Source organism: Schistocerca americana, chromosome 1 (genome assembly GCF_021461395.2).
Source record: "Schistocerca americana isolate TAMUIC-IGC-003095 chromosome 1, iqSchAmer2.1, whole genome shotgun sequence".
Classification (NCBI taxonomy): domain Eukaryota; kingdom Metazoa; phylum Arthropoda; class Insecta; order Orthoptera; family Acrididae; genus Schistocerca; species Schistocerca americana.
Window position 1 is genome coordinate 1,164,007,208 of NC_060119.1, and position 13,792 is coordinate 1,164,020,999.

The 13,792-nt window shown below is 40.5% G+C and overlaps 1 protein-coding gene across 1 annotated transcript in view; it reads right to left on the minus strand.

The window, feature by feature from the left end:
- Window positions 1–13,792, minus strand: part of LOC124619568 (RNA-binding protein Musashi homolog Rbp6) — a 1,335,315-nt gene that overhangs the window by 100,639 nt on the left and 1,220,884 nt on the right. The window contains exon 6 of the mRNA XM_047146061.1: window positions 12,705–12,787. Coding sequence (XP_047002017.1) covers window positions 12,705–12,787 — 83 coding nt within the window. The remainder of the gene's footprint in view (window positions 1–12,704; window positions 12,788–13,792) is intronic.

Consider the following 13,792-nt stretch of genomic DNA (forward strand, 5'->3'; position numbering starts at 1 on the left):
CTAACGCCGAAACTCGTAAAAATGGATTAATAAATGAAGGAATAATGGTTCCTAATTTTCTATGCTTTAGAATTCCTTGGTCTGCGACCATTTCAGCAAACTGCACACTATGTAGACTACGATGCAGTCGAATCCTGCTACTCCAATCTCGATATATCGTCAATCTCGATAAATCAAACTGATCATGACTTTGAGGAAAACTCGATAAATCGTTGAAATCCGACGTGATTTGGTAGAAATCAGCAATCAAACTTCCTTGTGTTATGTCCATGTTCTTTCTAAAAAACCACATACACACATTATACAAATTTATCACAGCGCATCAGCTTAGCACGTAGCTGGATTTCTTTTATTCGTTTTGCATCCTCATGCCACACAAAGGGTGTTCTACGATCTGACGTTGAAATGTGTGTAGCACAGAGCTGTTTTTGTACTCTCAATATGCTTTTAATCTATTACAAATGCCATCAGGAACTACAAATGTGTTAAGTTAAAACGCGAACTGTGTAGAGTGTTTTGTAATATTTATATGGTTTTCACAACGTTGTAAGTTTTCCCACATATGATTTAACAGCAAGCAAAACTGTCGTCGTCGGTTGAGCCATCTCTGGCACCCTCACTATGGGGTCTGCATGAATAATCACAGTCATTATGGCATTAAGAACACGCTGAATCGAGCAGAACGAATGAAACTTTGAAGAATCTTCTAAACGAAATTAACGTGTAAAGAACTTCGTTTACTTGTCTCTTTTCTTGTTAAAACTATTTCCTTCTTATTTGTGTGTGTCTTACAAGCGTCTACAACACAGGTAACTGTACGATAGATACAGCCTTATCGCAGGAGCGAGTGCAGAGAAGCCAGACTAAAATATAGTTCCTCAAAAGGATAACAGCCAGTTTAGTATTTGCAGGGGGGAACAACTTGGGTGATTGACTGATCTGACCATGTAAATTCACCAAAGTGGCCATGGTGTGTTCGAACATCGAAAGACTGGAAGCAACAGGAAACGATAGCTGTTACATTCCTATACTCCTGAGGGCATGCAGTAGTGGGGAATCAGCCACGAAAAGCAGTAGATGAGTTTTGCTATTTGAGCAGCCAAATAACTGACGGTTATCGAAGTGGAGAGGATATAAAATGTAGAATGCCAATAGTAAGACTGGCGTTTCTGAAAACGGGATATTTGTTAACAACGAATATAATTAAAGTGTTAGGAAGTTTTTTTCGGAAGTATTTGTCTGAAGTGTAGTTCTGTACGGAGGTAAAATGTGGGCGACTTTATTTGAGAGAGAAGTGAAAATACAGAAGAATTATAAACTTTAGATGGGCATATTAGATAACTAATGAAAAGGTGCTGAGCGTAATTGGGGAAACAAGAAATTTATGGCAAAACTTGACTAAGAGAAGCGATATGTTGACATGGCATATGTTTAAGCATCAAGGAATCAATTGTTCGGTGGTAGAGTCATGTGTGTGTGTGTGTGTGTGTGTGTGTGTGTGTGTCTGTCTGTGACAGAGAGAGAGAGAGAGAGAGAGAGAGAGAGAGAGGGGGGGGGGGGGGGAGAGTGGGTGTGGATGTGTACGGAGGGGAGGGGGGTGGGAGAAGCCAAGGAATGACTATAGCAAGCAGGTTCAGATGGATGTAGATTGCAGTAGCCATGCAGAGATCAAAAAACTTGCTCACGATAACAAGGAGGGAAAGCTGCTTCACCCGAGTATTAGGAATGAAACGAAAAACCTACAGATTCTGCTTCTTAATTTAAGCATACAGAACGATGTTCTGATAAATTACACTTTAAAAGTCGCGCGATAAAGTAAGATTATGTGGAGACGAACTAGAAATGAATAGCAGCCATAGCGTCCTTCTGTTAAACGACGCAATATCTGCCGGCACTCGTCTCTGCGGCAGTAGTTATCAGCACGCCAGACTCCTTTGAGGAGAGCAGCTCCGAAGATGAAGCGGCAGCCAGTGTTTGCCGTGGACTAATATCCCAGCCCGACCCGTGTCTGTTTTTCGTGCAGACGGCTCGGATTTCCGAGTCGCAGCGAATGTCTTGTTAATCGCCGTGGCAAACGTCAAGGCCATTTCGGCTTGCTGGTGTTTCCGTTGGCTTCCTTAAAATATAGAAAACGAAAGAATTTAGAATTTTGTAAGTATGGAGGGCATCGCCACGGTGAAACTGGCAGATGGATTATCTGAGAAGCAGAATATCTTTCGTACCCAGATGAGCATTTCTTCACTGACGGGAATGGAAAGTCTACATCGTGAATGACTTGATCGAATGCTAGCAAACCGCTACTTCTTTATTTCTAATAAGTTAGTTCCAAAATTTAGACATTACAGTGACAGAAATTCTGCTATGGATCAGAAGGGATTGTCAATGAGGAACTTCTCCAGTTTATTTTCAAATTATTCTTTGCCGTCCGTCAAACTTTTACATTACTGGGAAAGAGATCAGAAAGTTTTGATACAGCATTGTGAACCCTCTGTGTGCTCACAACCACCTTAATGTGACATAATGAATGTAATTTTGTAACTACATAAATCCATTGTTCCTTTTGAAATGTAGTGAATTATTTGCAACAAACTTCATAAGGGAACAAATATAATATGAAGCAGCACTCAAACTAACTAACTCCTTAAACAGATGTTTGCAAGTTGGTCGTGGATGAGCACTTCATATTACTCTTACAGTACGTTTTTGAGCAATGAAAACATCCTTTCTTAAAGAAGAGTTACCCCAAGAAGACTATTCCACATGAGATTAATGAATGTAAATATGCAAAATATGTCAGCTTACCGATTTGTCTCTCGGAAATATTTGCAATGATTCTAAGCGCAAATGTGGGTGATCTAAGTCGTTTTGGAGTTCCAAAACTTTCTTTTTCCATCAGTACGGGCGCTCAAGAATTTCGAAATTTCCACACTATTTATTGTTTCCACAACAAGTGTTTCACTTATCTTTGGTGCAGTACCTCTAGATATGTTGCGGCTTTTTAAAATTGTGGGTGAGACCATTGCCAGAAAACCAAACAACGATACTTTCAAGAACATTATTTACCGTTTCTTCTGTTTCTATGTGTATGATTGGACCGATTACAATAGTGTCATCCGCAAAATAACTAATTCTGCTTTCTATATATTAGACGGTAGATTGTTTACAATATGAAGGACAATAGTGGACCTAAGACAGAGCCTTGGGGAACCCCATAAGTCATTTCTCCCCATTCAGAATAATGTTGATGGACTGCATTGTTGGATTAATAAGTATAACTTCCCACATTCTTTTGGTTAGATATGACATTATCCATTGACTGGTTATACCATCAATCCCATAAAAACTCAGTATATCACATATTATGATTGATACCGTCAAATGTCTTAGATAGGTCACAGACAATACTAGTCTGACTAAAATTCCGTTCTTATGTGAACTTATTATCAATATTTTCAATAAAGAAAATAGTCATACCTACAAATGAAAAATGGTGTCTGTTGGGTTTTAATGGACCTTTGGAGGTGGAGATCGCATCACAGCATTCCTAGAGCACTTGCATGTACGCCTTATTGCCATATTTATGATTCTGAGAAGTATCGAACCACTGGCATGAGGGTAGGAGCGTATCATGCCGATATACTGCACACACAGTTCATGTTGTACTGCGACTGTTGTATAACTAGTGACGAGATGGACTGAGGTCAACGGTGTGGCCAGAAGAGTACGAAAGGGTCCTTCCAGAAAGACTACACCGAAATAAGATCACGGGACTGCTCGACTGGCTCTGACAAAGAGGCTGATGACAACTGTTGAAATCTCAGTAGTGTTTACCAGTAAAATGTCACCACGAACCGTCGACAACCAGTTACTGCAATCTCGGTTGAAATTTCGAGCTGCCGAGTGTTGTTTACCACTGACACAATACCACAAAAACCAGTCTTGCATGGTGCAGGACGAGAGTCAACTCGGACGTCCTGTGGTGTTCAACAATAAGTTTCGCTTCTGTTTGTGACGGTCGGGTCACGCAACGTGCCTGTAAGCGACCTGGTCAAAGGTCACACGTAGCAGCGATTCTTGAGACCCAGACCTCGCAAAGTCCTGCAATCATGGCGAATGAAGTTATCCTATAAGGCAAAGGACGATCTGGTTATTGTTGAACGTAAATTGAATACTCACAAGAACGGAAAACCCTGTTTTCTACGCCTTCATAACCAGAGTACCATATGACGTAGTCCAGCAAGCTAATATAAAATTCCACACTATAGCTCATATCATGAACTCCTTGAAGAATGCACAGATCCTTGACTGACGTGATCGGTTCACTGATTTTTCACCCATAGAGCATGCCTGTCATGTGATGGGATGAGTTGTACATTCATACCAATCTCCAGCCAGAAATCCCCACGAAATGACACAACATGTGTTTCAAGTATGATACGAAATTTCTCAATATGACGTTCGGAGACAGATTGCTTCATGCCACAAGTAGTACGCCTCATACTGGATGATGGACATCATACCGGAAAGGAGTGAAAGTTTAGTCATTTAATATGTATTATATGAAGCACGATTCCACAAAGTTTGATAAATACAGGAATTGGCCAAAAATAGAGGAACACCGAGTGAAATGTATACCTGAACATTGATGCCGATGCTAGAAAAGCCAGAACGTTGCGCTGCTGTATTTGACAACGAAAGACACCTCCGCAGTATCCTGAATACACTGCAAGTGTCAGCTGTGGTCATAACACTGCTCTACAGAGTGACGTTTTTCCACTGTATACAAAGTCTGGGGATTGATCGACGAGAGGATACGGAACAAAAAAAGGTCTCTTGAACTTATGTCCGGAATGCTAGGTTTCCATGCTAGAGACCATTTATTCAATCATACTCTGCTACAGAGACTGCGGTCTATTAAGTGCTGTATCATGCAGGGTGTTACTGTTCCTCATACGTCATGCCCTCTCCTGCCATAGTCTCACGTTGTAGTGGATGTGATACAGCGTTGTACATAATAGTTTCGTATTCGAATCGAGACCTTGCTGGCATGACGTTTACTCATGGACAGGCGAATGGCAGTAGGCGGCAGGCAGCAAGGTTGTATCAGGAGACGTATTCCCGCCGACAACAACCACAGCGTTCTATGTTTGCAACAGTGTTTCGTCGTTTGTCTGAGACAGGGTCATTTCAGGAAGCAGGAAATCATGTAAGACGTTCCCGAAATGTTCGGACATCAGACTTGGAGAAGAAAATATGATTAACACTGTGGAAGGCGACCGCCGTGTCAGCACCAGGCAGTTGGCGCGCCAGTACAGTAAGCCAGACGACCGTGGGGAACGTTCTCCACGACAATTGTTGCTACCCTCATCACTTACAGTGTTTGCAGGGCTTACTCAGGGGAGTGCAAATGCGACCTCCCACTCCTTTATCCGCCATGATGAATCTCGAGCTGTGACGTCACCTGGCAGCTACTGCAGTTTGTTTACAACGGTGTCGCTCAGTGTTTCTATCAAAGGCGTGCATGCGAGTTCGTGTTACACGTTAGTTTGTGTGTAATTCTTGTCCTGCCGAGTGTTCAGTTGGAAAGGAATTGTTCCGTGGGTCTTGTAGCTTCGTTCTTGGAATTATATCTACAAATACGTCGTATTGTGCAGTTGCTGAATGTAGTAATAGTGGACGTAAGACTGAAGGCGTAATTTATCATCGTTTTCCAAAAAATGTTGAACTACAGCGTAAGTGGATTGCTCGTTGTAAACGAGAGGACAAAATTAATGTTAATAATGCAAGAGTTTGTTCTGAACATTTTTGTGAAAGCGATTACAAACGAGACTTGCAGAATGAATTGTTAGGTCTACCTACACGGAAACTGCTACAGGATAATGCTGTTCCGTCTCTAAAAATACCAAACTGGCACGGAAATGTATTCGAAGTTCCAGGTCCCAGCACCGCGAATGTTACCGGTAGTGTTCTAACAGAGAGAGAGAACGTCGCTGTGACACTAGAACAGTAAAAAAAAGAGCTCTCTCAACGTTGAAAACTTTATCTCCCAAGAAAAGTAAGCTGGACAAGTCCAGCAACACAGACGTTTTTACTGATCCGCTAATTTCACTTAAAGACCAGGAAATTCAAGCACTGAAGAAAGAATTGGTTAGTTTGAAGATTAAAAATGTTCGACTGCAACAAAGAATTAAGTCCATGAAAGAAGTTATAAAGCAAGCTACATCCATAAAACCTAATGTGTCTCACACTAAGAAGCACAAATGTGTATGCTCGGATGTGAGAAGTACACTTTCTCAGTGTTTCACACCAGGACAAATTCGTTGTCTGTTAAAGAAGAGGAAGCAAGTAAAGTGGTGCTCAGGGGACATTGCAAATGCTCTCACATTGAGAGCTTTGTCTCCTAAAGCATATGCCTACCTGAGGAGGAAGAATTATCCTTTTCCCTGCAGGTCAACGCTCCAGATATGGACGAAACAGTTCAAGTGCCGACCAGGTATTTTGAAACCAGTTTTGGAGTTAATTAAAAGTAGGTCAGAAATGTTCACATCATTAGAGGCGATTGGTGTCCTAAGCTTCGACGAGATGAACATTGACGGTCGTGTGCCTTACGATTCGTCCGACGATGTAGTACTCGGACCACACAACAATGTCCAAGTTGTCATGGTTCGCAGCTTGTTTTCAAAATGGAAGCAGCCAGTGTATTATGACTTTGATGTTGCAATGTCTAGTGATTTGTTGCAGAATGTCATAAAAGAAATTGAAACAGCAGGAATCCGTATCGTAGCCGTTACGTGTGACAAGAGACCAAAAAATATGATTGTGTGGAAGCAACTTGGTGTGTCTACATCCAAGACATTCTTTTCAAACCCTGTTGATCACAGCAGAAAAGTTTGGGTTATTTTTGATGTTCCACATTTGCTTAAGTTATTAAGAAATCATTTTCTTGATGACGGAATCACTTTGCCTGATGGTACTGTGATTACAAAAATGGTTATAGAAGATCTTCTTCGACATCAGAAAAGCGACCTTTCGATCAATCACCACATATCGGGGGTTCATCGTAACGTTAGTGGACGTGATCGTCAGAATGTCCGAAGGGCTGCACAGATATTTTCACGTCGTACTGCCCAAGCTGTGAGATATGTTCTGCAGAAAAATCGCGAAGGAAGCTTCATTGAGCTCGTGAACGATGTTTTCGATGTGCTGAATTCGAGATACCCTCAAGATGAGAAAGCTGCCCTTAGAAGTGGTTACGGGTTTCATATCAGAAGTCAGGAAAACTCTCTAAAAATATTTCTTGAAATGTGCTCTAGTATGCGAGTAGGAAAAAGAAACAGTCTTCTCCCATTTCAGAAGGGATTCATTATATCAATAAATTCACTTTTTGGACTTTACAATGATAAGAAAAATTCCGGAGCTATTTATATATTGACAGCCAGACTCAATCAAGATTGCCTGGAAAATTTATTTCCCAGAATCCGTGGCCTTGGTGTCTTCTACAACAATCCCACTCCTTTCGAGGTGAAAAACAGAATTCGTTTATTGATACTGACTGGAAGTGCAAGTGAAACACCTTTGTCTTCTGGTGCTTCGACTTCAGAGGACAGAAATGAGATTTCTGCTTCTGAAAACTACCCGACACCAGCTGATGAAACTGAGGAAGATTTTGCACGTTTTCTCTCGAGTGAATTATGTATAAGAGTAACTGATAAATCATTTGACGTCGCTACAGATGACGAAAACTTGCTCTTACATTTCGAGCTCAGTGATTCAGTGTGTACCAGTGAAGACGTGAATGACGATACTCTAAAATATCTAGCAGGATATACAGCATTCAAGTGCAAAAACGTTGGCAGTTCTTTGGGAAATACCGCAGGGCAGTGTGTTGTTGATACAGAACTAAGTCTGAAGCAAGACTGGATTACCATTATTTCAAAAGGGGGCCTCATTTCTCCCTCTACTGACTGGTTTGGTAAAATACGTGAGTTAGAAATTATATTTGCTGCGTTTCATGGATCAAATATTTCTCATTGTAATAGAGTGATGGCAACCCTAGCAGGTCATATAAGTGCGAAATTTCCCGAACTTAATAGCAAAATAGTTCAGTTATATGTCAGAACAAGAACTTTTATACGGATTAGACATTTAAACAAAAGAGCCAAAATTGATGCAATGAAACGGAATTCGGCAAGGAAGAATCGGCTCTGGTCAGCGTCGCCTTCAGCATCTTCGACGTAGCTTCTGCATCAGCTTTGTAAGGTAAGTTCGACGATTACTATCTTTTTATTTACAAAAACATGTGTAAAATCGGCAGTACCCAACTGTAAAACATTTACCGTAGTCAGATGCCTAAAACACGAGCATGAATGCGGATGCGAACATCGGCCACTAGTTTTGCGTGGCGATATATCATCATTGCTACTAATATTTAACGCATTTGTTTCGGAAACCTTGTATATAATATTAACATGAAGTGTGTTCAACCCTGTGAGCGCGAAACTTTACGTTATATGAGAAGAGAAGAGACGTGAAAACAGTTATTTTGCAATCACTCATATTCTACAAACGGAGACTGCCGTCTGGCTGCCAGGTGACGTAACAAGTCGCTGACCAATGACAGCGCACTAAGCCAATCTGGCATACCTTTTTTATTCTATGTTCCTTGGGCTTACTAAAGGTCACGTCATTTATGTTGGCGGCCGAGTTTAGGTTCGTTCTGCGCATCTGACGTCACAAAACACAGTCAGCCAATGAACAGAGAACGACGTTGCCAGATCTCGACTGCAGAGCAGAGCACGGACGAGTGTCTTCTGTTTTAGAAATGTTCAGTCATAAATAAAGTAATAGAACAAAAGCAATGTCTTGATAGCAGACTTCCTTTTATAGAAAGTTTGGAAAAAGCATTCTTTATACCAATTGCTTCATATTCTATTAATTAATTAAACCAAACAAGCAATAAGACTCCTAATTCAGGCGATAGCAAGGAAAGGTGTTTGTTTCAATCTCACGAAGCGCTTTTTCGCAATAAAGAACAGCGGTATTTGTTTATTTCCTATTGCACTTCGACGAAGTGTGAGTAATTCATAGTCATACCAACAGTGTTTGTCAGTATTTTGCGTGACCTGTTAGACTCCTCATGGAGTCACAGTGTAAGACGAGCTGCGTTAGCGCAACGGTTAAGGCTTTGGGTTGGTAAGCAGAAAGTTGTGAGTTCGAACTTTGTGCAGTGCTTAATATTTTCTTTATTTAAAAACAATATCGGTCTTACTTCACGAATTTTATTCGTTTGAATGCAATTTTTTGAAATTTCTAGTGCTTTGTCTCTTCATTAACCCTTCGCTGCTGCAGACACGTGCTCCCCGCATTCCGCGCTGTGCGCGATTTTGTCATCACTGCACTGCTCGCCTGTGCAGACACGTGGCGTTCCCACTGCTTTGACACACGTATCATTCGATTTCACAAAAACTATTTGGCCCAAAAATTAGATTTTTACACATCTTCTTGCCTGATACTTTCCCCCATAAATGACTTAATTTTGTTTCGATGTTCAACCCAGTTATTGTGCAGCATTAAATGTAGTAAACCATTGCACGAAATTTTGAAGAGTTTGCAGAGGTAGAAGTCCCTAGCGTATACTTTCCGTATGGTCGATTTTAGTTGCCACAATGTTGAGAATGAAATGTGGACAAGATACCTAAATTTCATATAAAATTTACTGTATAACAATATCTCATTTACTTTAAGTACCACATAGGTGTCGTATGTAATACTGAGAAATATTCCATCTTTCGCGACGGTAATAAAAGTTTTATTTACACCGGGCACGTTTGGCTTTATTTTAAAGCACTTCAATCAATGAAAGGTATGGCACATACACAATGGTACTGATGCTCGCTTTCTTGTTTTTGTTCCACAGTCGCAGTTTTACCAATTGTATTGAAATATATTCCTCTTCTGCAACTGTAATAAGCGACTTATTTAGACCAGACGCGTTTCTCTCTTTTGAAGCATCTTCAGTGGACAGTATTTTGCCTCCTCCATTGCCAAGTCATATTTCGTAGTTTTGTGCTGCGGTAACACAATATTCAACGTTTGCGTCGGCTGATCAGTGTTTCAGCAAATAAATGCTGTTTGTGTGTGCCACACACAAAAACTATATTTGACATAGCTCAGAGCACTTCACTGATAGACGGTATATTCAAGTTTGTTTTTGTAAGTCCACAGTTTTGTTTAATGTATTTTATATACTTCCTTTTGATTGATTTAAGTGCTTTAAAATAAAGGCAAACGTGCCCGGTGTAAATTAAACTTTTGTTACAGTCGAGAAAGACGGAATATTTCTCAACATTACATACGACACCTATGTGGTACTTAAATTAAATGAGATATTGTTCAAATGGCTCTGAGCACTATGGGACTCAACTGCTGAGGTCATTAGTCCCCTAGAACTTAGAACTAGTTAAACCTAACTAACCTAAGGACATCACAAACATCCATGCTCGAGGCAGGATTCGAACCTGCGACCGTAGCGGTCTTGCGGTTCCAGACTGCAGCGCCTTTAACCGCACGGCCACTTCGGCCAGCTAAATGAGATATTGTTATACAGTAAATTTGATATGAAATTTAGGTATCTTGTCCACATTTCATTCTCAACATTGTGGCAACTAAAATCGACCATATGGAAAGTATACTCTATGGACTTTTACCTCTGCAAACTCTTCAAAATTTCGTGCAATGGTTTACTATATTTAATGCTGCATAATAACTGCGTTGAACATCGAAACAAAATTAAGTCATTTATGGGGGAAAGTATCAGGCAAGAAGATGTGTAAAAATCTAATTTTTGGGCCAAATAGTTTTTGTGGAATCGAATGATAAGAGTGTCAAAGCAGTCGGAACACCATGTGTCAGCACAGGCGAGCAATGCAGTGACAAAATCGCGCACAGCGCGGTATGCGGGGAGCACGTCTCTGTAGCAGCGAAAGGGTTAATGCGGCCGTGGAGGCTTTACTTCATGAACTGCGCGCTCCCCCCTAAACGTAAGCTTGCCAACTATGCTGTACTATGGCACTACTCCTCTTGGCGCGTGCGTCATGTGCAACTGGCAACGCAGCAATCTCACGCGTCTGGGCGGGCATGCGCCAAGATAAAAGAATTGAACTATAGCTACAGATTTTCCAGATCGGGAGCAGTTTTGTCACTAGTTTTTCCCCAGGCAACCACGATTCCCGGATTTGTCATCCATCCTGTTTGCAGGTGAGGCCAGTTTTACGCGGAGTGGTATCTACACCTTTCATAACAGTCATGTGTGGATAGTATGCAGAATCCCCATGGTATGGCGACAGCGAATCGATAGCATCGGTGCAGCCGCAATGTGTGGGCAGGGATGATTGGAAACCGTATTTTGGGACCAGTCTTCCTTCCACGTTGTGTAACAGACCAGAACAAACGGCGAGGTTGCCCCCGTGATGGAAGAAGTACCATTAATGATAAGAAGGGTTATGTGGCCGCTACATGATTAAACTCACTGAAATAAATTAGGAAAGGAACAGTTTTCATAGACATCTGACAGAAAAGTCCAGTTACATTTATAACACTGCTAACAGGCATTTTATCTTTCGAAAATATGAGGCTGTATAATAAAGTTTAATACTGTAAGATTATGTCTGGTATTCCTTAAACGCGCATTTGCGACACAAAGCTTCGATAAATTCGATAGTGTGAGAATGTACTGCCTGTCAGCTTGTTGAACGTACACATATTTCGAGCAATGTTCATTGCATGCAAGACTCCTAAACGACAATCTCAGCCATTGGTGCAAATGGCTGTGAGCACTATGCGACTTAACTTCTGAGGTCATCAGTCGCCTAGAACTTAGAACTAATTAAACCTAACTAACCTAAAGACATCACACACATCCATGCCCGAGGCAGGATTCGAACCTGCGACCGTAGCGGTCGCTCGGTTCCAGACTGTAGCGCCTAGTACCGCACGGCCACTCCGGCCGGCAATCTCAGGCATTGTCTCCCTTTTATGCATATTTACGAACCGTAGTGTACAACATAATCACAATAGCAAGCAGTACTACTGTGACGAAGTGTATTTAACAATTTAGTTTCCCTCAGAATAAAGAAGATTTTTAAAAAAGCGTTTTTTATTTTTTGACAGGGAGATGTGTGTGATATAGAGACAGAGAATCTTACGCAACCATAGTTCAAAACACTCCCCATCTAGAACTGCCACTGTACAGTGTGCGCACAATAATATTTTTGGACATGGTTCCACTTCGTAACGCCCATAACATGGAAAATGTTTTATATTTTGTTATTATAAGTGGCTTTACTGCTACTGTTCCGATTACGCCAGAAATTATCAACGAGGAATTATGTTCAGGTCATAAATGAAAGGTTTTGAAAACGTTAGTACAAAGTATCGGCTGAGATTTTGGCAGCAACTACAAAAGATACTAAAATGTTACATATTTAATACGATAACACAGGTGACAGAAAAGCTTTCAAGAAACTTGGAAACGAGTTTACAGAACGCGTCACAGGACACAATTTTTCTCAACTAAGCTTTACATTCTATTCTAACTGATTGAAATGCAGTACCAGTTACTTTTATATTTAACATTACTATGTCTTGATGAACTAATATAAGCAATTTCTTCCAGCAAAATTAGGTATTTACGAGAATGAACTTACCATTTTGTTGTTGATTTCGTGAAAGTGAATCTCGCATACTTTGTCTACGACGTCTTCATTCTGGAACGTGACGAAACCGAACCCTGAAACAAAAGAAAAAAATGTCAGTAAATTCCGAAGCACTATGATTTCTAAGCGCTACTAGAAATCAGCAAAATCGTTTTAATGGTGAAACTCGCCGAAAACAGCCAATTGCTCAACTGATAACAAAAGCATATCTTTCAATTGTTGCAAACGAGTTGCTCTATTTATTCCATGGCACATCTCGACATTTTACCGTAACTTACCTGTTTGCGTTAATTCCGTATTTTTGCGAATAACAGAATGTGGGATGTTTATTCCGTCTCTAAGCATTTCGATACAGTATTGTCAGGAAACGCAATACACACAGCCGTCTTTCCATGGTATGGTTAATGTTACAAAGAGGTTCTGTTGCGAAGATGTCGCACTCGCAGTGGTAAAACAGTAACATGAACGAAGTATATTTTCATATGTGAACCAAAGTTGTTAATTAATTTGCTAGCCCCAAAGTTTCGCGCGTAACAATTTTCACAAGCCACATAATCTCTGTATGAAACTGTATTTATTTTGTGAGATCAGCTGTTCTTCTGCTATCAGATAGACATAACATCTTCATATTACTTCATCTAATGGATATGTTCGATTTGGATTTTATTGTATCTCACGTAGCCTTCTTCTGCGTATGCGAAAACAAATTAAATAGCTGCTTTTGTTCTTATATAAATTTGTCCTCTAACAATATTTAAGAATTTCAAGACACGCCGCACTTAAAATGGAATGTATTATTACGTTAACTGCTGTTCTATTCAGGGACGTCAGGCAGTTGGGAATTTATTACACTAATAAGGTCTTATTCCCGTATACAAGAGCGCAACAACTGAAACAATTCATTTGTACATTGTTTCACCCAGGGAAGTTCAGTGACAACATACGAAAGAAATTTAACTACAACCCATCTCGGTAACGCATTAATTACACTTTCATCCAAGCCTACGCTATGTAGCGTAGCGCTTTGTTTCACATCAATAGATTCAACCATTCAAAGAGAATGATACATCACTTCACTT